This window comes from Papaver somniferum, chromosome 8 (genome assembly GCF_003573695.1).
Source record: "Papaver somniferum cultivar HN1 chromosome 8, ASM357369v1, whole genome shotgun sequence".
In the NCBI taxonomy this organism is placed as follows: domain Eukaryota; kingdom Viridiplantae; phylum Streptophyta; class Magnoliopsida; order Ranunculales; family Papaveraceae; genus Papaver; species Papaver somniferum.
In genome coordinates, this window is record NC_039365.1 from 109,857,629 (window position 1) to 109,884,029 (window position 26,401).

General features: G+C 36.4%; 1 protein-coding gene across 2 annotated transcripts; it reads right to left on the bottom strand.

Annotated features, from left to right (window-relative positions):
- Positions 1-14,032: 14,032 nt before the first annotated feature.
- LOC113303235 lies at positions 14,033-17,375 on the bottom strand. Of its 2 annotated transcripts, XM_026552260.1 has the most exons (4): positions 17,178-17,375; positions 16,651-16,712; positions 15,868-16,436; positions 14,033-14,490 (listed from the first exon to the last, which is right to left on the bottom strand). In XM_026552260.1, the coding sequence occupies exons 3-4, from the start codon at positions 16,389-16,391 to the stop codon at positions 14,481-14,483; spliced, it is 534 nt and encodes a 177-aa protein (XP_026408045.1). In that variant the 5' UTR covers positions 16,392-16,436; positions 16,651-16,712; positions 17,178-17,375; the 3' UTR covers positions 14,033-14,480. The 2 variants fall into 2 exon arrangements, with proteins under 2 accessions (XP_026408045.1, XP_026408044.1); XM_026552259.1 differs by lacking the exon at positions 16,651-16,712.
- Between the last annotated feature and the right edge of the window lie 9,026 nt (positions 17,376-26,401).

Sequence of the window (26,401 nt, forward strand, 5' to 3'; positions counted from 1 at the left end):
CAATGTTAGTGATCAAAACTATAAGTCTTGATTTCTAGCCTATTTATAGATGTCTCGGACTAGGTTCCAAATAATCCACCATACCAATTGCTTCTGATCTAACTGTAAAAGAATCAGTTTCAGAAGTAAAACCAAAATTCCTTCATGTTGATAATGGTGTGCACTTGTCCTCCTCTAATCAAGGAATATCCACATCACACGGAAGGAAGTCTCCCAATGATGATGTTAAGACTGTTCTGTCTAATCACTCATGTGATCAGAAAGTGTGTCTCTTTGGTAATTCAAAAAGGCTTGGTGAATAAAAGAGGAATTCAAGGTTGAATGACAATTATATTATTCGTCTCCAACACACCTTATATTTAATTGTGAAAGATGTAACTAACATTCGTATGTATGAACCTATCGGTTTTAGTACTCACCCTGTGTACCCCACCAGGAAAGTCAGTTCGATGTGTTCCTCAAATGTTCAAATGATAAATAGTCTCTCTAAACCATTTCGTTCAAGAGAACTCATGGTTTTTCTTCTATAAAAAAAGGGAGATTATGTTGTTAATGATGTGAAAAAGGTACCAAAAGAAGGATGCAATGGAGAAATGGAAATCAACCTAAAAAGGATAATTGACGTATATAAAGAAATTATCTCCAGTCTGTCAATTCCCTCTGGCCAAAATTCTTCAGGGAAGAATCAACACTATGCGTCATATTTTGATGATAGTAAATTTTATGATAAATTTTTACATTATAATGGTTTTCCTCTAAATATCAGGAAAAAGATGTTTAACCAGAAACAACGTTCATTTAATGAGCTCAAGGCTCATACTTGTGCTAACTAATCACAAGGTTGAAACCTCACTCTCAATAAAAATCCTGACAGAGTGAGATTTTTTTCAGGTATACTTGATGGAAAAATGTTTTTTTTTTTTAATTTTCTATGCTATCCTCTTAATGTTCTTAGCTGGATGATCATTCACAAACATTTCTGCTTAAGTATTTGTACTTGGTTTTTGAAAAATTGTGGTTTCTTAACCTTAAATATTTTTGTCGTGTCAAAACTGCTACTTTTACTCTAAAAATCATTCTCCTGTATGAATACAATTTTTATTGAGCTAAGATCTATGAGTTTTCTCACATAGGCAGACATTATCGTTGTATAGTCGTATTTTTTGAGTACTTCTCCTTTTTGATTTGTTTATGAATAATGGGCCAAGCTCGTGTTCGTACGGGTATCCTTGTTATATGTCACAGACCGACTTTGGAAACCCTAACCTCAGGGTTTCTGTGAAACCATTAAATACCAAACCAATCTGTTGAAAAGTACGCATACTCCAGGCTATTTTTTGTCAAGAATGGCATCACCTTCAGGAACTTGTTATTTTCCAAGAGGTTTTCTTGATAAGGATTTTGGTCTCACACTCGAGGAGAAGGAAAAAGGAACTCTCGTGGAAGTTGATGACACATCTTCTCAGTCTCCTAATAACTTGTCAGATATTGAGGATGATGAAGAGATTTCTAATGAAGTTGTTCAAAACTTTATCGATAAGTTTAACGATGCAAAACTGCTGCTTGTTAACACTCTAAAAGAGCTAGATGGGTTAAGAACTAAATTGATAAAGGTAAACACCTAACTGGCTCTAATGAAGACACGACTTAAGGATCATCTCAATACCGTGTCTGAAGATGCTGTCAATTTTGGTCTTGGAACCAGTGAAGATTCCGTACCAGAACTCTAACTATCGCTTGTGTTTGCTATTTAGTTTTAGAGTTGTCTTTGAGTTTTTGTCTAGTAAATCTTCTTATGAGAATTTATTTCTTGTGGTTTCAGAAGAATAACTAGGGTTTGGAATAGCCATTATTGTGAGTACACATCGCTATGTCTAACGTTTTCATCTTCATGTTTTTAGATTTATTTATTTAAATTCTAAGTTTCTTGGAAGATGATGTTTGCAATTTTATATTACAAATTGTTATGGGATATGTTGTTTACGTCCGTGAACCTGTGACTGTCCCATGCTTGTTCAAAAGTTATCTCTATTATGTCGGTATGGAAGTATTGACAAAAGATATAATGAACTTTTGAATACAAAAGTTAAAGCCTTTTATGTCATTATTTTGATGGAAGAAAGGATAAAACTTTTGTTTACAAGGATTATGTCTATTTTATGTCATTGTGCAAATAGTGATGAAAAATAGAATGAATTCTTGTATATTCCGCAGTATTGGTGATAGACGCATTTATGTGTCTAATATGTCTCATTTGTATGTATTGTTAGTGCTCGATTTTGTATTTATTGTGTTATTTTATGTCTTTGTAGGAAATTTTAGAGAAATAAGTCCTTGCGGCGAAATGGGCTCGAAAAGTAGTGTTTTACACCCCAGGAAAAAGTACTAAAGCCACCGCAGAAATGCACCGGAAGCACCCCAGAAATGCACCGGAGGAACCCAGAAAAAATGTTGGAAACACCCCAGAAAAATTACTAAAGACACCCCAAGGGACATGTGTTATTCGGACTCCAGCAGCGGATAAGGAGCGACCACTGGATAAGGGGTGTCCTTCTTCTCAAATTCAAATTTCAGTTTTGGCGGGAATTTTTTTTCTTCCCTGGCAGATTTCAATCGGATATTTGGAGGGGTTAGAGGTAGACTAAACCTCTGATTCTTGTTGGGTAGACGTGATATGGATATGGGAAGCTATTTTGGTTGTTGGAATCAATCCAGTTGGGCTTGATTCTCGGTTTAAAGAAATCAGGGAATACGTGGTTGAGAAAAGATACTCGGGATTATGTCGATGTTGTATGGAAGATGGCATGTGTTTGCAACGTCTTGACACATTCCTTGATGATCTGGGAGCATGTTTGGAGCGTGTAAACACTGGTTGACAGCGTGAGTAGGCAAGAAAGGAAAGAAAACAATCCGAGAATATTTTCTCTTTACTGCCGAGTCATGGGAAATATTTTGAAGTTATGGAGAGATTCGAGGCCATGTTGAGTATAAATAAATTTCTCCAGGTACAAGGAAGGGTGTCGAGAGTTTGGGGTCGATAGGAGAGCTCAGGAGCGAGAAATCAAGAGTTGATGAAAAACTGTTTCTGCTCCTGCTGATGATGAAGAACACCAAGAACACGAAGAACAGACTCGCAGGGACAGTCGTTTATCAACAGTGAAACAGACTCACAGGCGTGGGTCGTAGGTGCGGGTCTTAGAACCAGAGCGACAATAGCACTTCTCTTTTATCGTTCTTTTGTGACGCTTCCTGTGGGTCGCACATTAGCTGTTTACACCATTTTCTCTTCTTCTCTTCATTGTAAACACCATTTGAGAAATAAATAAATATTTTGAGCGTGTTTTTATCATGATGAGCTAAACCCAACACCGGGACGACGGAGGAGGGTGAATTTCATACACGGGTAAATTTATTATATTCTTTTTTTATGACTTTTGCATTAATTTAAAATTGAAATATGATTTGAATTAATTGGTTGTTATTTAATTTGATGATGTATGCTTAGCTTAGGTGTTTTGATACATCATGCTTAGGACTTACAATCGATGTTTTGAGAATCTATCTTGGCAAAATCAGAGTCCATGTTAATTTTATTGAGTTTTAAATTGTCAAAGAATATATGAATGAACCCTGTGTAGTGAATTCGGAAAAATCCTTAGTCCCAGTACCTCTCGCCCATTGTTAATATTTTTTGTATATATATATTTTTTGTAAATCTAAAAATTCCATTTCCTTCACAAGTCTGAAACGAATCTTTTTACCACTATCACTACAACAATTTTGAAAACAACCACATTTTGGCGCCGCCGACGCGGATTTGTGCTTAGGTAGAATTTTTAGGTTTTTTTTTTTAATTTCATTTGTTCTTTTTACGTTTCTTTGGGTGTGTCTTTGTATTACAGGTTTGAAGTTGGATACTAAAGACTTGGAATCAAAGCTTAAAGCTAAAAGAGAAGGAAAAAGACAAAGCAAGAAAAAAAAAGAGCGAAAGAAAAAATTAAAAAAAAAAGAGAGAGAGAATTTATTTATTTATTATTTTTTTTTAGAGACCTTCCATTTTTTGTAATTATCATTTTTTTTCTTTTCTTTTGCACTTTATTTGGACTTTGGACTTGGACAATTATTTTATTTTTTTTAAACCCTAAGGAAGGGTACATTAAATATAAAACTGTTTGCAGGGAAGGACGACGATTACAATATCGTCTCGGCCCCTCGGGTTCGCACATGACATAGGAGTCGTGGCCCGAGTCGACTTCAGCGGTTCTGCGCCCGTCTGGTACGGGAGGTAAGCTTTCGAAACACCCGTGAATCCCCTGTCAGCGGGTTTATTGTATGCCTTAAGGTGAATATATGCAGAGGATTTGAATACGGTTGTTTTAATTTCCTAATAAAGGGCAAGGCCTGGACAAATTAAGATAAGGACTCGGATTTCATCACCGTTTCCTTCTTGCCCGCTTTAGGAAAACGAAACCAAACGCGAACCTAAGCTTTAAAATTTTGACTAGAACGAGACCTATAGGGTAACAAGCTTAGTAGGAAAGTCGTTCGAAAAATATTGGTTACTCTTTTAGCATACTTCGAAGTTCATGATGGTTTCTGTGAGTTGAATGCGTGATTCCGCCGCCTTGTGATAGCGGTGAGGCCTTGGGTATCAAAGCTCCACTGAGCTTCCCTCGCCTCAATTCAACTTACTTTGACTCAGATTGATTCCAGAGGGGTTTGCTTAAATTGTAACGAATTCCCTTTCGAAGGATTAAAAGCTGGTCTAGAAACAATCTAAGTGGAGCCATCATGCTTAGTACTTACAATCGATGTTTTGAGAATCTATCTTGGCAAAATCAGAGTCCATGTTAATTTTATTGAGTTTTAAATTGTCAAAGAATATATGAATGAACCCTGTGTAGTGAACTCGGCCAAATCCTTAGTCCCAGTACCTCTCGCCCATTGTTAATATTTTTTTGTATATATATTTTTTTATTAAATCTAAAAATTCCATTTCCTTCACAGGTGTGAAACGAATCCTATTTACTACAACCACAAAAAAAAAAAAATATAATCAATTGGTCGATCTACGATCCACATTTTTGTGCACACTATGTTGCTCTGTAAGTTCTCTTTTGTCGAGTGTGACCAATTGAATTGATCATATTTTTGGTTGATTCGATTGAGAGTTTGGATTCAAATTCATGTTTTCATGTGATTTGGTTATATCCAAAGAAATCCTTATTTTCTTGTAAAAGCAAGGTCGCCTTTGTTGTTCTTTCGGGAATGACATATTATGGGAGAGAGTTCTTAATTGAACTTTTGCTTAATTGTCAAATCTTTGTGGGAGTGCGGTCGTGGAATATTATATGGGTTATCTTGTATCTTTATAAACTCCTCGATGAATGCATTTAGTTTCAGTTTTATGATTGCATGAAAATAGGTTGGTATGTTATTCTCTTTTGGTCATGAAGTATCTCTATGAAAATTTCATGAGGATCCCACTGGTTTTCGTACCTTTGCCAATTTATATTGACAAAAAGGGGGAGAATCAATGTGTAGTTTCATACTACAAATACATATGGTTTACGGATCATTATGTAAAGGGAAATGGTTTTCATGTTGAGATGAAGTATTGTTGTCAAAGTTGTGATACAATTGAACTTTGATGTTGTGTAATAATACTCTGACACTGTATAACAATGATTGAGAGCATTTGTTTTCTCATTGTTATCGCTACAGATCTTCAACAACTATGATGGGGAAGTGCTTTTCATGTTAAGATGAAGTATGCACTAAGGGGGAGCAATACATATCACTACAGTATTGTGTCAAAGTTGTTATACAATTGAACTTTGATGTTGTGTAATAATACTCTGACACTGTATAACAATGATTGAGAGCATGTGTTTTCTCATTGTTATCGCTACGGATCTTCAACAACTATGATGCTGAGTTGAACACGTTTAGAATCATGGAGTACTTGGAAGTGACAAAGTTTTCGAGTCGTGTTGAAGATGCCAAGGAGATCAAGCATTTGGATGAGAAGCTACAAATTTTTATTTATTTTGTAATTCACATGTATTGATAGTTTTGTCACAAAAATTGACAAAGGGGGAAATTGTTAGAGCACCGCTCGGTCCAACTCGCATGCGTTGCTATCTCAAGCATGTTTGTCAATGTTAGTGATCAAAATTACAAGTCTTGATTTCTAGCCTATTTATAGATGTCTCGGACTAGGACATAGGTTGTGTAGTTGAGCTTAGACTTCACGGAATTCATCATTTGAAGACGAATAACTACTAAGAGGAGATTGTGGAACTTCATCGATAAAAGGTATGTGGAGACTTAAACTCATCTATCACTTGGAAAGTTTATTTCTACTCTATCTCTTATATTGAAACATAAGTCGTATTACGATATAGTTTTCTAAATACACATTTGAGATTTCGAGCTGAGTTTATCTCGCTTACATATTTCTCAAAATATGTAATGGCAAGCTTTCGCTTCGACCAAGTTCATCTTATATCATGTGAAAATTGCCGAGTAATATCTTACATGGTTTGTGTGATACAATCATTTGGTGTTGTCTTGGAATGTTTCGTTATGATTATTTTAATAACTTAAAAATCGCTTTGATGATAATAGTATGTGAAAATGACTATTGTCATCCTCTAAGAAAGTTTCAATGATTAAAATAAGAGTTTAGAACACTTAACAATTATTGGATATGTCATGTTGTGCACTGTTGCACATATGTAATCCATGTCCGGGAACCATAGTATGCGCATCCGTTTGCGAACCTGTTGGTTTGAGAAATCCGGGAACCTAAGTATGCGTACCCGTTTGCTTACTGGCATACATGATCATGTCCGAGAATTTCTGTTGGGATTGAAAGTTCGCGTACCCGTTTGCATACTGGTGAAACCCAATCTTAGTCCGGGTATTTCAAGTATGCGTACCCGTTTGCATACTTGAAGGTTAAAGTTCTAAAATCGGTTATGAACATGAACATAAACATTTATATAATAAGGAATGCAATCTTTGCAAACCGTGGCTATAATGTTCATGATTGATTCGCGTGAATCAAACCGATTTTGCTTCAATTGTGTTCTTGTATAATTCTATGAGAATATAACAATTGAACAACTTTTTAACTAGTTTCATTTGATTCATTTGAACTAGTTATGGTTAAGATGAATAAGGTTGATATGAGAGTAATCATATGGCTAACCTCGGTTAACTATTTGTGAACCAACATGGTGTACACGTTTGGGTACGGTTACATAAACCTAAATGAGGTACATTTCTTTTGTGTGTAACAAGCTAAGTTCGATCTAACAGTTGAAAGATATTAGCTTGGTTGAATATGGTTTTTCATATAACAATGAATATTGAATGCTTTGTTACCAAGGTAACTTGGATTGCAAACCCTGATTTGAAAACTATATAAAAGAGAACTCTAGCAATTGGGAAACCTAATCCCCACACCTCTTATGTGTTACTAGTTGCATAAACTAGAGTCGATTCTCCTTTAACCTTAGGTTTCTATCGAGACCCTGTAGGTTAACGACTTCAAAGACTTCATTGGGATTGTGAAGCCAGACCCAACTATTTTCTTTGTAGTTGCGTGTTCTGATCTTGCCCGATTCTAGCTTATTGAGTTCAGTTGAAATAATTGACTCGAGATTAATTTCTCCGATAGGAAAGATAAAAGTAACCACAAACATCTTCGTCTCATCGTTTGTGATTCCACAATATCTTGTTTCGCTAGTCGATTAAGATTATTGTGAGGTGATTGATAATACTTGGCCGTTCTTCGGGAATATAAGTCTGGTTTATCAATTGGTTCCTGTTCACCTTGATTTATCAAAAGACGGAACAAAAACTCTTGGGTATTTCTTTGGGAGACGGATTTATTCAATGTGTAGACTTTTCTGTGTGAGACAGATTTGTTTATCAAGTCTTCGACTTTGGGTCGTAGCAACTCTTGGTTGTGGGTGAGATCAACTAAGGGAATCAAGTGCGTAGTATCCTGCTGGGATCAGAGACATAAGGAACACAACTGTACCTTGAATCAGTGTCAGATTGATTAGGGTTCAATTACAGTCCAGTCCGAAGTTAATTGTTAGTAGGCTAGAGTCTGTAGCGGCTTAATACAGTGTGGTGTTCAGTCTGGACTAGGTCCCAAGGTTTTTCTACATTTTCGGTTTTCCTCATTAACAAATTTCCGGTGTCTGTGTTATTTATTTTCCAAGTTCAATCAATTAGAATAACCGACCTTGGGTTGTTGATTTAAATTGATTGACACTTGAACATTGGTCTTTGGTACTGTTCAAGTTACTCCTCTTATATTTAATCGGGCTCACAGATTTCTATTTGCTGATTGCGGATTGAATTAAGAGTTGGAGATATTAAAATCTTTGATATACTTTACTATAGATTGAGTCCAACTGATTCTCTAGAAAGTATATTGGAGTAAGTCCTCTCAGATTGTCAAACGAATTGTTGGTGTGGTTGTTAGACCCCCGCATTTTCAGTTTACCTTTCGGCTTTGAAATGGATTATAAAACAAAGTCGACAATTACTGGAAAACGTTAATGTTTTCTTTATAAATATATTCATTACCAGCATAGATACCTAATATTAATCAATACCGACTACTAAATGCTGGCATGCTCCATATAAAATTTTCATGCCGGCTGGGATGATTTTGAAAAAACTATCCGTTAGGGTGTTTCTTTATATAAAGAGACCTCATCCTTGGACCCAATTTTCCCCAAACTTTCTCATTTTATTCCATATACTCCGCAACTACTCATTTCATACCTCCATATACAAGAAATAGCATCGTTTAAATCTGAGGAAGATTTAGCAATCACCAAAGCACGGTACGCCGAAAGTCTAGTTCTAGATGACTCTTCGTCCGAGACCTTATGGGTGAAGATTTATAACAAATTTAGGCAAGATTATGGGAATCCGAAAAGAAGAAGTGTTCAACAAATTGAGGATAGGCACGAAATCATCCTAGATACGGTAGTTGACTTTTTAAAAATCAAACACCGGATCTCGCATGCTAGCCACCTTAGCTTGTCCCCTCAACAACTTGTAGATATCTTTATCTTATGGTTTATTCAATACAATCCACTTTTTTCAATTTATACGTAACAAAATAAGTTTGTGTGTTGTTTTTGTAGTACGAAGCCATGAAAGCTTGCTACTTAGAGGAAAAGGGGAAAACATTCGCGTTTAATGAAAACATTCACTTCATGGTATCCAAAGTTACGGAATACCACCAACACTCAATGGTGGGTGAATCATACTCGAATTCTTCGGAAGAAGATGGATAACTTTAGGAATTTTTGTTTAGGTTTTGCACGATATTATTTAAGTAGTACTCTATTTTAGTTTTAGGTGCAAATTATATTTTGCATTAGACTCCCTCCTCATTTAATTTTGAATTCTTCTATGTACTTATTTACTTAATTAATTAATTTTATACTCCCTCAGTCCCTAATATAAAGGCAGAGAAGTCCATTCACTTTCCTGTTTTACCCTTTGTCCAATTTCCAATACCAGAAAAGACACAATGTTTATAGGTATAAATTTTAAATGTTCATAGGTATAAAATTTAAACTCTTACTGGATCACACTTATTAATGTGATTGTTGGAATCCTGCCACAATGAACAACCAAAAAAAAATGAAGGAATGGTAAATTCATTAAAATTAATTTGTTGTTATAACTCGTAGCTTATAGGCTAAATTATGTGTCAATGGGTATACGTGTGGGATATATGTGTAATTGGGAATGATGTTACCGTGCATCTTGCGGGAAAATGATAAACAAGAGAAAAAGGTCGAAGAATTAGAAACAATTTTGTGTAAACTGGAAAGCATTTTTTGTATTTTATTTGGATATGGATGTTACTTGGTTTTATCTAATTCCCATCCCCATTTCCCCTAAAACCCATCCGGCTATTATAACACGACAAGGTTTTTCCATGAATCCCGGCCGTAATTCTGGGACTTCATTGAGTTATTGAAATGAGTTTTTTGAGGCATTAAGTTGATGCATTGGGTTTTTTGAGGAACGACTAGTTTTTGAAAAAACTAGCCGTTGGGTCATTCTTGCCAACTGAATGACCCTTTTCCAACAAAGAATTTGTGAAAAAACTCCCAAAATCTCAAACTTTCAACCTATAATTTTTTCAACCTCTAATTGTTTCAATAAAAAAGGAAAACATGGTTACTTGCTACATTAATGAAGAAGATGTTGCAATCTTCAGGGCATTTCTCACGGTAGCAAAGCATTTCGAAGATGTACTCATTTACCTACATGATTGCTATCGTGTCTTGGAAGAAAGTCCTATTCTGATTTCGATCACTATTATTAAGATCCATGTTTGCAATGTAATGATTTTTTTTTTAAGATACAACATGCAAATAACACATCTTCACCCCACTAAGAATTGGGCAAATTAGATCTAATAAGCATAGCATTAACCATCTCATCTAAAGTTCTATTTTTCCTTTCAACAATACTATTTTGTTGAGGTTGTATTGGGTGCAGTAAATTACTCACCACCACGATCAGAACATGGAGTATCATGTTGTTCTTGTGGTTGCACATAATAAACTCGTTAAGTTGATGGTATAGTCCATGTCCAAAATCCTTATTGGGTGATTGAGGGATAAATGGTTGGTGTTGTGGTACGAGTCTCTTGCACAATTCTCGGGTAGATTGGTTCAAACGGGCACTAATACAGTCTTCAGACTCATCTGGAAGAAAATATCCTTTTATTAATGATGTGATATCCAAGTGGGTAGGCTGCATTTGTTGCATTGGATACCAAAAATCGCTATGGTGGCTCTGCCATTGGTTTTAAGTAGCATACACGACCCAATTTTCATCTGGCCAATCGAGACCTTGAGAAGTGACTTGAATTGAAGAATGCTCAACTTGGAATCGGAGTGGAGCTGGTTTGGTAAGGAATAAGATTGGAGCTAGAGTTAGCGCACTTGGAAGCGGAATGGAATTGGAGTTAGACTGGATACATTGAAAGAATTGTGCTTGTTGGTAGTGAATTTAGAAATCAAGGAAGTTTGTAGGAATATACATGTATATGTTTGCTTCGTTATATATGTTTTTTTCCTACTGCACGACTAGTTGAGGATGTTGTTTGTATAACACATGGATATGGTACTATTGAATGAGATGTAGTGTTGCTGAATTCATGTATGAGTATTAGAGTTTTATTGAAATGCAGGGTTGCAAATTGATCCAGGAAATGAAATTTGCAGCAGGAGTTTCTCCAAAATGCATCAAACTGTGTTAGACAACCACAACTGAACAAGACTGCTGTAACTTTAAAATCTCAAGGATGGTTTATGGTTTAGTCTTATACTTGTATTGAGTTAATTAAAAGGTAATTTTGTATTGGCAAAAATGATTAAACAGTAAATATCATAATTTTGTCCTGAAATATTTGCGACACTTCATATTTTCCACCTTTTATCCTAATCTACCCCTCACTTGGAATCAGGCCCTAACATGGAGAACTATATAGTTTAACTTTATAGACACACTCTTACATACTACTCCATATATATATATATATTCCTTTAACATTTCTTCTCTTTAGTCAAAGTTTTTTTTTGTTTTGAGTTGTTCCAAGTTTAGAACAAAAAACTAGGACTTCTAAAAACTAGGAGCTTAAATATTAACCTAGAGTAACTAGGACTCCAAGTTTTGAAGAGTACATTGGATTTTACACTATATTTCACGTGATTAATTATTTCGGCACCATTTTTTGGTGGTATTTTTCAAGTGCAAAATCGTCTTGTGCACTTTATTTCACGTAATTAATTATTTCTGCTGCACCATAAACTAATCAGAATTAGCCAATTAGGTGATCTACCAATGCACCTCCTAATGCAATTCTGGAAGGTTTATTAAATAATGCACCGTCCAGAATTAGGTTTTGAAAATATGCTTGCATGGAGTAATGATGTTTCTAGAGAAGGTGCACATGGATTTGAATTATCGTTAATAGCCAAGAGATGGGATGTTTAACCAAACGCCATAAATAGCTATTAATGGCAGTTTTAAAAGGATTATAAAAGAGCATTAGGTGAAGTATTTGTAATTCATAGAAGATTAGACCAAAATATGGAAAAGGCATCGGAAAATTATTATTCTTCCAAAATGGCAAATACTTCTGGTGCTCACAACCATGCCAAGATAGTAGCACCAACCTTGGAAACACGAGAGTTATTTTATCTGAAAAATTATATTGAAGGAGAAATACAACGAAGGGATCGCAAAGATGAGTATGCAAGGGGAAGGCAGGGAAATGCAGTTGAATATGCTTTCTAGAAGGAGAAAAGCTTGGCGAGGGAAGCTCGTAAACAGAGAGAGAGATATATGCAAAGCATACAAGGTTGAATACTTGTAATAAGAGAAATAGTGAGACAGAAAGTGATTCTGAACAAGAAGATGTTGAGGTAACTGGTGAAGAATTTGAGGAAGATGTGGAGAGTAATTCTGAGACTGAAAGGAAGAGGAAGAGACATGTTGAGAGAGATAAGGATGATTGGTATGAGCTTTATCTGTATGAGAAGGCACATCCTCCAATCTTTGCCAGGACCATGCGAGAGAGTTTATATATCGACTCAGATGGAGGGAAGATAGAGAGCATTGATGTTGATGGAAATCCAGAGATCGAAGGAGCAGATGAGGAAGATGATGAGGAAGAAATTGAGGAGGATGAAGATGTGTCAGATGGGTATGGTCCTGCTGCATCCAGCAATAGTGATGAAGAAGATGATATTGAGGAAGAAGGTTTTGGAAGTGATGATGAAGATGAGGATTCTGATTAGTGTTCTCCAGGGAATCAGAAAGATCGAGAATTTGCTTAGTTTCAAGCTTAAATATGATTAGCAAGTTTTTCAACAAATAGTCTTTCTGGTTCTTATGTCTGATCTTGTTGTTGCTGGTAAGAATCATCTTGTTCTTGTGTGAAGTTGATGTAAGTCGGACGGTCCAAGTAGTTGTTTACATTTTGTTGTCTTGATGAACTATATCAGTGTAATTATAGTAAGTGCGGGTGTTTTTCTTTTTAGGAGTTTGAAAAGGGTGTGAATGGATATTCTGAATGCTATGCTGTAAATGCTAGTAATTAGTAACTAGGGATTCTTTGCAGAGAGTACTGTAAATGCAGATGTTGATCTCTGTTGTAATGAACTGGATCTTTTATGCGCAACTAGTGTTCTTGTAAGAAATCCCCTTAGAACTGTAATATTGGCTTCGTGAGAACTTTTAATGACTTGAGTTTTTTGAAATGGATGTTTAATGAGGCTAACAAGGTAACTGTAATCTCTGTAGATCAAACTGTAGATAGTGTTGAAGGTAGATTCAATCAGGAGAGAATTTAATTTTGCAGGATGTTGTAGCATTGCAGGAGAAAAAAACTTGGGAGAACATGCAGAAAATGCATACATCTTTCAGGATTTAATATAGTTTGAAGGTAGTTACCTTTCTGAAAATTTCTGCAAAACGAGTTTTGCACTCAGATTAAACCGTTTTCTTCGGTCAACCAATCAAAATCGAGGGTTTTGTCCACCCACATATTTACTCTTTTATCTTACAAATTACCACTGAATACGCGGTACATGTGCGACTCATTTGCGAAATGTCAGTAATATTCCTAGCAAAAAGTAGCATTGAATACGCGATTCCAGGGAGATTGATTAACGACACTCAAAGTAATGTGCGACCCCGAGCCGAACGGCTCTTAACTTAATAACACAGTTTTTGCGTTTCTTATTTGATAGATGTGCGACACATGAATTATGTGGATCCTAAAGCCGTTTAAGCCGAGTAAACGCCGACGGACTCTTAACTTAATAGCACCATATTCACGCTACCCTTGAGATATGTCTATGACATTGCGACTGTTTTTAATGGCCAGATTAAGGAAAATTAATAACTAATGGATACCGTTTCTAGTTCGCATTAGGAATGCTACTGTTTGAAGAAGAAGTAAAACTAATTGAAACAACATCCTATTAAAGTCTCAAGAATAGAGATTTGAAATCAGTTACACAAGATACTGTTTTTTAGATTGACATGAATCATCATAACTAATCAATTTTAAACTTTCTTATACCATACAGTTCATCGGTTGCAACACAAACTTACTTCTGCTGAACCAACATAAATGGAAATCCTAAGTAGTCATTCAACAAACGAACCCCACAGAAACGATGTAAATTCTGATCAGAACCTTAAAGGACCATCATGATTTTCCATCACGAGTCTATTTAAAACTGTTTTACTGGAAACCCTTCCTCACGAACTTACCGACCAAATCAATACTCTTTCGTTACAACAACCATCTATTTTATCGATCATCAACCGTCCCTGTGCTAGCTCTTGATTGAGCTGAATGAAATGATGCCTAAAAATTGGAAAACTCTGATCTCCAATAACCCAAATCAATTATGCCTGAAAACCAGATCCCATATCAAAACAGTGGATCTAAAAATCTAATTACATATGTGCGAGATAAATAGAATGCTATTATGTTAAGTTGTGGTATTTTGTGTTTCGTTAAATTCTATTGTGGTACCAAACATCATTGGCCCTAAGAAAAAATTAGCTTCAAATTCACCGTCGTTTGAGTCTCATAAGAAAAATGGCGTCGAAATATCAACCAAATGTCATTCTAATCATGTCACTCGATCTTCCCAATTAGATATGTAACTATGCGCCTGATGTATAAGACTGTTTCTAAATTTTGTATTTTAAGTTTTAATTAATATAAAAAAAGCTCTCAACTGCATATTCTAAGCTAAACATGTGAGATCTCATTATGAAGATGCAAATTAAGTATATCTACTCAAAGTGTGTGATATTCTGCCCAAAGACGTCACACATGCGATTACTTTATGTCAGTGTATTAAGAAAACTTAAAAAAGAATACAAATCTTCATCTGACCTTAAATGAAAATTTGGGATCACCCTGCATACTTTCCTAAATTGGAGATACTAAAGCTTTGAAGTCCTACTGATAGTCTACAGCTGACTTCTTTTTTCTATTAACTATTTTGATCTTCTCCTACTATTTTCTACGCTTGGCATGTCATCAATTGGATAACTTCAAGACCAAGTCTAATCCCTGTGCTTCTTGTTCTTCTTCATTACTCTGTGAACCTTAATACTAAGATTACCTCATTTTGTGCCGTTATCTTCATACAACTCTTTTCATTGCTTACTGTGGTATCTCTCTTGATCATGACCTTTGCACCTTTTCCTGATTATTCTCAATGCTTTGGACTCAATATCAACTCCCCTTCTTCTATTTCTTCAGCCCCATTAAGAACCATTACAGGTGAATAACCGTCTACCTTTCTCTCATTCATAAACTTGGGTGATATAGGTAAATGATATGTTCTGCTATCACCAGAAACACTAGTATGGCCAGAACTTTGTGAAGTACAGAGTTGAATCATTGAGGAATGGATTCCCCAATTCAGTAAGTGTGGCAGTGTGCAACATGATATAATTTTAGGACATACTGCTGACTTCTATTGAGACCTCCCGAAGTCCAAAATTAGTTCTTGTAATATTATTTACTATGTTGTATGACTATCTTGCCTATACTTAACAGATAAAAAACAACTAGATCAACTCTTTGTTAAACAATTGGACCCTTCTGGTTTTATCTAGTGGTAGGGAATATTAAAAACAAGAATGCAGGAAATTATCAACAGTGATAAACTGTTTCCAACACTAACAACTAAAAGAAACTAACAACTAGCCATTCTTAACCAACGAAAGATTCGAAAGTTCTCAAATTACGAAAAGTAAGAAATTGCTTACCTTTTCCGCATCAATTCTACATTTTTCACTTCAGGTGCATCACAGTGATCACACTTTTCATCATTCAAGAGTCTGCTGATGTCAGCAGCATGAGCTGCAGCTCGCTCAGCAGCCGCCTTGATGCTTATAGCAAGTGCATCTGCCTGTTGGTCCACATAGTTCACTTCAAGTACATTACTCTTTTCATCTTTTAAAAGACTGCAGATCTCAGCAGCACTAGCTTCAAGTACATTACTCTTTTCATCTTTTAAAAGACTGCAGATCTCAGCAGCACTGGCTGCAGAGCGTTCAGCAGCCGCTTTGGTCCTTTCAGCAAGTGAATCTGCCTGCTGTTGTGTTAACGTTAGCCGACTTACTATCAACTGATCAAACTGATACTGCTGCAAAGCTAATGAGTTACAAACATCGGATCCCACACCCATATCAGGCAAGGATAAACCTGGCACAACGAATCCTGGTGCAAAGTTGTTCAGACCACTCGGCGATTGTGAAGCAGATGCAGATGCCATATTGTTAAGTTCCATTAAGCTCTGTGCGAAACTTTTTCCCTTTAAGTTTTGACCTTTGACCTGCAACTCACAATATCAAACTATAAATGCATTTTAAACAAGTGTACCATGCTCTAAAAAAAGATAATTGTATATCTAAAGCATGTTAGATGAATACATATTCAATTTCTAGGTCAATCGTGCATGCACTTCATATTAGTCTCTCTAATATGCCAAATCGAAATCGCATACTACTTCAACAACACAAGGAACCAACATTGGGCAAAATGCTTACTATCTACTGCCTGGTGTAGTCTTTCAACAAGGTAGCGAACATTATGTGCATCCGTTGATTCACTAACAGAATTGCACCCAAGTAGTCAGATTATGACGATACTTAAACCTTTCGAGCTAGAGTACTCACCGTGCTAGTAATCGTTATATAAAGCCTCAAAACATCTAATGACAAAGAACATTTGTAGGATTATCTAAATTTTGCATTTATGAAAAAAAAATTAATAGATGATCCTGCATTTATTGGCAAGTAAGTGATAGTTAAACATTAGCAACCAATCAACGAACAATTTCGGAAAATTTTCACGGAATTAATCCGCTTGCCTAACTTGAAATAGAGTAATGAAACCCTAAAATCAGACCTTTCAGAACATCGTGAACCAATATGCACACATACGAAACAGCATAAACGTAAGAATCAAGAAAATGATATAAAAAATCCAAAATTATAATCCTGATCAACAAAAAGAAGGCTAAAAAATGTATAGAAATGATATTGGTAAGGGCTATACAGGAAAGAACACTTACTAGAGAGGAAGAACCGGAAGCAGAGGAAATGAAACAGTTAAAGATTGACTGAATGAAATCTAGGGTTTCAAATGGATTTACACTCAAGAATGATAAAATAAGAAGTCGGGAAACGATTTTATAGGAAGCATTATGAAAAGAGCAAAAATAAGCATGACGACAAAGACGAAACAAAGATGATCAGATATCACCACCTGGAAATTTGCAGTTTCAGGCTTCTTCGGAGATTCTTATGAGGGAAGTATATTTCAGCCCATAGTGTTTAGATCAACCCATTTAGATAGAGACATTGTTTCGCTCCAATTAAAATGTGGTCGGGCCACGTACATCTATCATAATATTTTAACGCATATTTAAATTAAAAATTTAATTCTTTAAATATCCGTAATTGCTTTATTTTTATTTATTTTTGTAGGAAATTAAGACAAACATTTAGGTAATAAAACCGTTTTGGAAAAAAAATTATACTTTATAAGACGTGTTATTATATAAGCATGTGCCCGGCCACATCCTAGCCGCACCGATAGTTTTTTGTTTCATATGAAGGGAGTCAAGGGACTTAAAAAACATCCACAATGATATTGTTGTGTGTTTTAGAAAAATACCTTTTTGTTATGTTGTGTTTTCTTAGGGGAAAAGTAGGTTTCATTAATCAAATATCGCAGAATTATGAGAGGATATTGCATCCTCTACAAACACATGGGCTACTGAATTTTTCGTTCTAGAAATGAAATTGACAGAGCAATAAGAAAAAGAAGATTTGAAACATCTATAATCTAAAACCAAACTCATTAAATTCCATAGGAAGTTAGTTTGATAAGGTCTACCATCGATCTCGATTCGCCTTTTAAAATCACTTCAAAGAGATTAAGAGGCTTGACCAATTGGAATCCTTTTAGAAAAGCTTGAACTTCAGCTTCCAATGCTTGTTGTTGTTCTGAACCCCCCCAATCACCTTCATAAAATCCTTGGCATGCCACGACATTCCCAGGCTCGTCTCTAATAACAACACCAGCAGCAATAGCATGTCTTCCGTTAACTCCATCAATATTAACTTTAACCGATCCAAAGGGAGGTGATGTCCAAGAAGAAGATAACGCGGCTACTTCATTAGCATTGAAAGTAGTGGTACGCGGATTCACCTTATATTCATTATACAAATCATATCTTTACAAAGCGTTGATGGGAAAAATACGAATTGCTGATTTTTGAGGAAAAGTGGAGAGTTGTGCGTAAGGCGGATCCTCAATTAAGAAAATTGCTTAAATTTTAACAAATGTAATGCACGGGATTATTTTGAATTCGAGAGATCAATCTGCAAGACTCTGGCCTAAACCAAGACAATGGTTTTTTCCGAGTCAATTCGGTCACAAAAGGGTGGGGGTCGATATGTAGGAGGGAAGCTGAGAAGTGTGAGATCAATGGTAATTGATGGATTGTGGATGCGTTGAATTCTACGTGTTGGAGTGTTTCGAATCATAAGTTGATGAACCTATTTATATTGCAGAAGTAGTTAACACATTGATCTCCAGTAAGTGTGACAGTTGAAGGGGATTAGAAGAATGAGGAAGTGGAAAATCGTGCTTCAACCAGTTCCACATTGCGTGGGAGACTTGGTTGATTGTCAATCAACTACTTCACTTACTCCTTCAACTAATAACACGACTTACTCGCTTTCTCATCGTGGATGCATTGTTACATCGCAGGTGATGTAGGCCGTCATACCAAAATCCTAGTCTATATCCCCCATGTGTCATTATTGATGTATCATGAAGTCTGCAAGGAAGACGTATATTTAATTGGTCATATGTTGACTTGGATAGACTGCGAGTCGAGCATAATTGTTCAATCTGATATGCTATGTGACTTGTCATTATGACAAATTAAGCATAAGGTGCCTGCTGGGACAACAATAATGCTTAGACATCGAGTCTGATGAATTATGACAAATTGTTGTGCCAGCTGAGACATCAATAATACTCGAATGTTTTGGATTTATGAACATCGGTCTGATAAATATTGGTGGATCGATCATGGACCAATATGTACGTATTCTGACATGTCAAGTGTTTGACAGGAAATCAGATATTGATGAGTTATTATAAAATAGTCATTCTCGATCCACCATGTCATGAATCGTCAAATGACAAAGTAGAAATTAAAGTATTGGTAAATATTGAATGATCGACCGAGCGGATGGTCATCCAATGAAATATTAAGTGATCGGCCAAGTTAATGGTCGACCAACGACATATTGCTTCTTGGACAGTCGAGTAATAAAAATGTTGGTAGCATGACCGAACATTAAATATTGATAGTTGGATCTATTAGAGCATTGCTCGGTAGAACTCGCAAGCATTGCTATCTCAAGCTTGTTTGTCAAGTTTAGGTGATCAAAACTATAAGTCTTGATCTCTAGTGTACTTATAGCTATGTCTCGGATTAGGATCGAATGTGTAGTTGAGCTTTAGACTTCACGACGTTTATCGGTTGAAGATGAAGATCACTGAGGAGAGCTTTGAGGAACTTCATCAACAAAATGTATGTGAAGATTAAAACTTATCTATCTTTCAGAAGTCTATTCTATTATTTCTTCTAGCTATATAGACTTTTATATTATACACATTTGATATTTTGAGCAGAGTTTATCTCGCTTATCTATTTCTTGAAATATGTTGAAAAGATTTTTACTTTAGCTACATTCATCATTATTCTTGACGAGTTTAGTTGGAAACAATTTATTTGTTGGAAACTAAATAATAAGTCAAAAGATGATCATGTGAAAATTGCCTTTAAACAACTTACATGATTCGTGTGAGACAGTCATTTGATGTCCACTCAGAAAGTTTCGTATTGATCATTCGATCACTTGAAGATTACTTATAAGCAAATGGTATGTGTGAGACATCCATTTTCATCTTCTAAGGATGTTTGAAAAATTGAAATGTGAGTTTAGGACAATTAACCTTTGTCTGGATACAACACAGTATGCATACCAATCTGCAAACTGTTTTTGTATGATTGATCGGGTCCGGAAACCTTGTTTGCATTTGCATACCCAGTATGCGGACGGTTTTAACTGTTAAATTCCGGGAACCAAGGTTGTATACCAGTATGCGAACGGTTCTACCTAAGTTAGGTCCGGGTTGGCTGTTTGCGTACCCGTTTGCAAACGGATGGACAAGACCAAGTCTGGATACTATAGTTTGTGTACCAGTTTGCAAACTTATTTGGTAAAGTTCTAAAATCGGTTAAGTATGATTCTCATACTCATGAAAAAATACATTAATAAATTAAGGAATGCAATCTTTGAAAACCGTGGCTTAATGTTCATGAATTAATTTCGGTATAAGTACTTTGTACAAGTATGAATCAATCCAATTTTGATTCAATTGATTTATATATATCTATATGGGATAGTGAACAATTGAACAGCTCTATCAGTAACACAATTAGATTCATTTGATTATCTTTCATAATTGATTGATCATCATATTTGATCTAGAAGTGTTAGATGAATGTGGTTAAGACAAAAGTGTTCATATGGCTAACTTCGGTTAACTACTGTTGATCCAACTCAATATGCACGTTTACGTACGGTTACCCATATCTAAATGAAGGTATATTTCATTTGTGTGTAACAAGCTAAGACCATCTAACGGTTGAGAGATATTTCTTTGGTTTTAAGCAAACTTAGCTTGAATCTTAAATCAGGATTTCATCTAACGGTGAATATTGAAAGCTTTGTTACTAATCCATCTTAGATTTGATTTAAAGCAAACCCTGATTAGAAATACTATATAAGGGAGAACTCTAGCAACTGGAAAACCTAATCCTGACACTTTTCTGTGTCCTAGTTATGACTAGAGTCGATTATCCTTTAACTTAGGTTTTTCCAAAACCATTATAAGGTAACGACTTAAAGACTTCATTTGGAATTCGTGAAGCCATGTCCAACTATTTTCTCTGTAGTTGCGCGTGCTGATCTTACTTGTTCTATCATATTGAGTACTATCTTCTCTAAGATTTGCTTGAGATTTATCTCCGATATGTAAGATATAAAAAGTAATCACAAAGCTCTTCGTCTCATTCTTTGTGATTCCACAATAACTTCTTCTAGTACCATATAGTTAAGTTATTGTGAGGTGATTGATATTTCTAAGCTGTTCTTCGGGAATATAAGACCGGATTATCAACTGGTTTTGTTCACCTTGATTTATCAAAAGACGGAACAAAAAATTCGTAGGTATTTATGTGGGAGACAGATTGATCTATCAAAATAGACTTATATGTGGGAGACAAATTTGTTTATAAGTCTTCGAATTTAGGTTGTATCAACTCTTAGTTGTGGTGAGATCAGCTAAGGGGAATCAAGTGCATAGAGTCCTGTTGGGATTCAGAGGCGTAAGGAACGCGATTGTACCTTAAGCGGTGTGAGACTTGGTTAGGGCTCAACTACATTCCAATCCGAAGTTAGCTTGTAGTAGGCTAGTGTTTGTAGCTGCTTAATACAGTGTGGTGTTCAAAAATGGACTAGGTCCCAGGGTTTTTCTGCATTTGTTGTTTCCTCGTTAACAAAACTTCTGGTGCATATGTTATTTATTTTCCGCATTATATTTGTTTATATAATTGAAATATCACAGGGTGTGCGTAGTTCAATCAATTAGTAAATCCAACCTTTGGTTGTTGATATAAATTGATTGACATTTGGGTATTGGTCTTTGGTACCATCCAAGTTATTTCTCATATCAATCGGGCTCACAGATTTTTATCTGTTCGGTGCAGATTGTATTGAGAAATTGAGATACAACTCTTTGATATATTTCTTGGTTGGGCTCGCTTTATAAGCTGGTGCTCTTATAATTATATTGGAGTTAGTCCATATATATTGCCGAATGAAATATTAGGTGTGGTTGTTAGACCCCCGCTTTTTCAATTGGTATCAGAGCATGCAAAAACGCTAAGACCTCGTAAGTCTGTGTTTGTAGCAATCTGACTCTATGGACAGAAGTGTTATCTCTGTAAACGTACTGCCAGTCTTCGATGGATCAAATTACTTGTGGTGGAAAATTTTTATGCATGCCCTTCTCAAAGCATGTGATTTTCAATCATGGGTTCGTGTTGTTAATAGCTATAATCCTCCCATGGTTCTTGCTGCAAAGCAAAATTTTGACGGTTTGAATGCTATCATCCATGTCGTTACCCCAGATCTTCAGCACCATGTTACTACGTGCACTCGGTCTAAAGATGCTTGGGATATCTTAGAAACCGTATTTGAAAGGAATACCTCTGAAAAAGAAGCTAGTCTCCAAAACCTAAATTTTGATTGGGAAAACCTTCATATGGCTGATGAAGATTCTTTTGATGAGTTTAATCACAAAGTGTCTGAAATTGTTAATGCATCTTTTGCATTGGGTAAGACTATTCATGAAAAGGACATTGTGATGAAAATTCTCAGATCGTTGCCAGCTAAATACGATTCTAAGATACATGACATCGTTGAAGGAAATAACCTTGATATACTTTCGAGAAATACACTTGTTGGAAAGTTATGGATGTGGAAAAACGGGTCGCCAGTTTTTTGGGAAGTGAAGAGACGAGCGTGCTGTCGAGACTCCTCAGCCGGGAAAAATGTTAATCATCACACAGATGCACCGCTGCAAAGGGGTGCTTAGATTCGAGAGATCAATCTGTATGACTCCGGCCTAAACCAAGAAAATGGCCGTTCCAGAATCAATTCGGTCGCAAAGAGGGAGATGGGTTGATCTGTAGGAGGGAAGCTGAGAATTGTGTAGGATCAGTGGTGATCAAGGATTGTGGATGTGTTGAAGGTTTCTGCAATAATTGGTGAACTGTTGAGTTCGAGTAAGTTATGATGGATTGATAAATTCTTGAGAGTGATTACTCGTAAAATTCTTGTCAGACGTATGTTCGAGTGTTCGAATCTTGTCCTTCAATCATGGATTCAGAGACTTATTTATATTGTCAAAGTAGTGAACACATTGATCCCTGTAAGTGTGACGGTTTCTTGAGTGAAAGAGTGGGAAAGTGGGAGATCGTGGTAAAGTCAGTTCCATGTTGTATGGAGACTTGACTGATCATGCACCCACTACTTTGCTAACTCCTTCAAGCGTTTGCACAACTTACGCACATTTCTCATCGTGGATGAATCCACGTGCCGTAGACCGCCAGACCAAAACCCTGAGAGATATCCCCCATTTATGACGTGATTGATGTCTCACGAATCGTGGAGTCTGAGGGGCAGACGTGTATTTAGTTAGTTAGTTGTTGACTGATTAGACAGTGAGTCTAGGTTTTGTTGAATCGAGCATAAGTGATAAATGCTCAGCGGTTCAAGGATCGAACATGTAGTTTTCTGAAATGGTGTCAATATTGTAAGTTCAGTGATGAATTACTGACCCGTTGAACGACTAAGCAAGTATTGCTCAATTCGACGAATTGCTGAATATTGGGAATTTGACAAGCAACTGAGCAAGTATTGCTCAATTCGACAAAATACTGAATGCTGATAATTTTGACGTGCAACTGAGCAAGTATTGCTCAATTTGAAAAAATACTGAATGTTGATAATTTGACGTGCAATTGAGCAAGTGTTACTCAATTCGACAAATTACTGATAAATTATTAAATATTGAAAACTGAAAATATTTTAGCAACTGAGCAAGTATTGCTCGATTCGACGAAATATTTATTGGTGGCGTGACCCAATAAAATATTACAATATTGGTAGAATACCAAATATTATATGATTAATTCATATGTTAGTTGCTGAATTAATACAAATCCATTAGTTCTTGAATCTTGCTCAGAATGATGATTCGTAGAACATTTATTTGAAACCCTAATTTCAGATCATAGTTGATGAATCGCTGAAAATAGGTTATGAGTGATAGAGGGACCGACCACATGGGATGATGGGCGTCCATGTGGTGCCCGGTGCTCGAGTGAGCACGCACATGTTCTTAGTTGAGAGTTGGTGAAAGAATGATGATAAAATGCTAGTTTCATCATTTTACTGAAAAATTGCTAGGTTCATCATTAGGTGATGAAACCTAGGTATGAGAGATGGGGACCGACTAAGAGGCCATGGGACCGGATCTTGGTAGTCACGTGACCAATTGTTAGCCGTTTGAGCAATCCCCAAGTTGGTTGAAGAGAGTTTGGGCCCAATATGAGCAATTGAGCAAATTAGGTCAGAATTATGAAAACTTGTGGGACCGGCTTTGTGCAAGCCTTAGGAATGACTCTGGTCGGTCATGAGGGCATGCACACGTTGACTTGGTGTTCGTGTCTCCATATTGAGAGTTTCAGTATTTTCTGATGTGCGTTCGAGCAACATTGTGAATTTTCAGAAGAGTTTCATCTTGACTGAAATTCTTGATTTTTGTTGGAATGAGCATGTATGCTCAATTCATCAATATTTTGTAAATACTAAAATAAAAGTGTTTTAATATTTAAAATTTCCTTGAGAGGCTAGCCAGTCGTGTGACCATGTTGGCTTTTGGTTTTTCATGATTTGAGTAATATTTGAGAAAATATGAAGAAATCATGAATTTTGCTCAAACCCGGGAGTTTCATGAATTGAAGAAAATAATAATTATAAAAGACTAGGGATTGCAAGGTGTAGGACCGGCCACGGCTAGGGCATGGCCGTCCGGCTAGGTTGCCTGGTCCTGCACACCTTTCCCTAATTTTATATTATTATTTTTTCATGAATCCTTGAAATTATGGAGAATCCATGAGTTTTGTTGAGACGGAGGAGTTTCATGAGATTGGGAGCAATAATTATAAAAGGCTAGGGATTGTGAGGTGTGACACCGGCCATGTCTTAGGCATGGCCGGCCGGCTAAGTTGCCCGGTCCCGCACACCTTTTCCTATTTTATGACATTATTTCATGAATACATGAAGTTATGGAGAATTCATGAGTTTTGCACAAACAAGGAAAGTTGCTAAAATCAAGGAGTTTTCATGAGTTCATGAAAAATAACAAAATATGGCAAAATAATAAAGGAGGCATGGGACCGGCCACAGCTAGGGCATGGCCGGCCGACCGGTGGGCCCGACCCCTGGGCACCTCTTATTATTTTATTATTATTTGTTGGTTTTCTCCAGTTTTGCGTAGGATTCCTCGTTTGTCTATGTTTTTGGATGCTCGTTTGTGCATCCGGATGCTCAGTCGTGCATCATTGTCCAGTAAACTTACACCATTTTTGTGGGGCTTACTCAGTGATGGTCCAGAAGCCCGGTTGTTGAGTATTTATTACTAATTTATGAAATTCAGTGGAGAATAATTCATGAAACTGAGTAATGAAAATGAATAGTTGTTTATTATTAATTCATAGGATTAGTTGTGGATTCGGCTATGAATCCAGAATAATAAAACACGCATTACCATCCTATGGGATCGTGGATTCGACCATAGAATCGGAGTAATTAAGATTATCTATCACCATTTCATGAGATTAGCTGTGGATTCGATCATGAAATCGGAATAATGAGATAATGTAGTAGTTTATTGCCATTTTATGAGATCAAGTCGTGGATTCGATCATGGAGTCAGAGCAATTGTTTATTGCGATTCCATGGGATCAGGCCGTGGATTCGACCATGGAATAGGAGCAATTGTTATTGCCATTCCATGGGATCAGGCCGTGGATTCGACCATGGAATAGGAGCAATAATAGATTATTCTGGGAATTCAGTGATGAATGTCACGACAGAATTAATCTATTGCAGAAAATATATTAGCCAGTTAAAGCATCACATCCATTCTGAGCGGTGCATAGTCAGGAAGTCACGGGTGTTGTGTACGACCTGGAGGCGTTATTGATCTCAATCTACGGAGAACCTCCTGAATCTATACACTATCTCTCCACATAATCAGGGAATGGTGAGTGTCACCGACGTCCTGAAGGCGTCCTCCGCCCAACTATTCTTCTATGTGGAGGTGGGTCTCTCTACTGCAGTCAGGGAACAGTGAGTGTCACCGACGTCCTGAAGGCGTTGATCTCTCAATATATGGAGAACCGCCCAATTATGTTATTCTGCATAGAGGTCATGATGAAATGACACGGATCGAATCGCTCAGCTAGTAGGGCTTTTCGAAAACATATTCATCATGGGTTCGTAAAATATGAATCGTTGCATGCCTGTAAGCCGTGTCAAAAACGTGCCTCATAATTTTACGGTTTTTGCCCTTTGT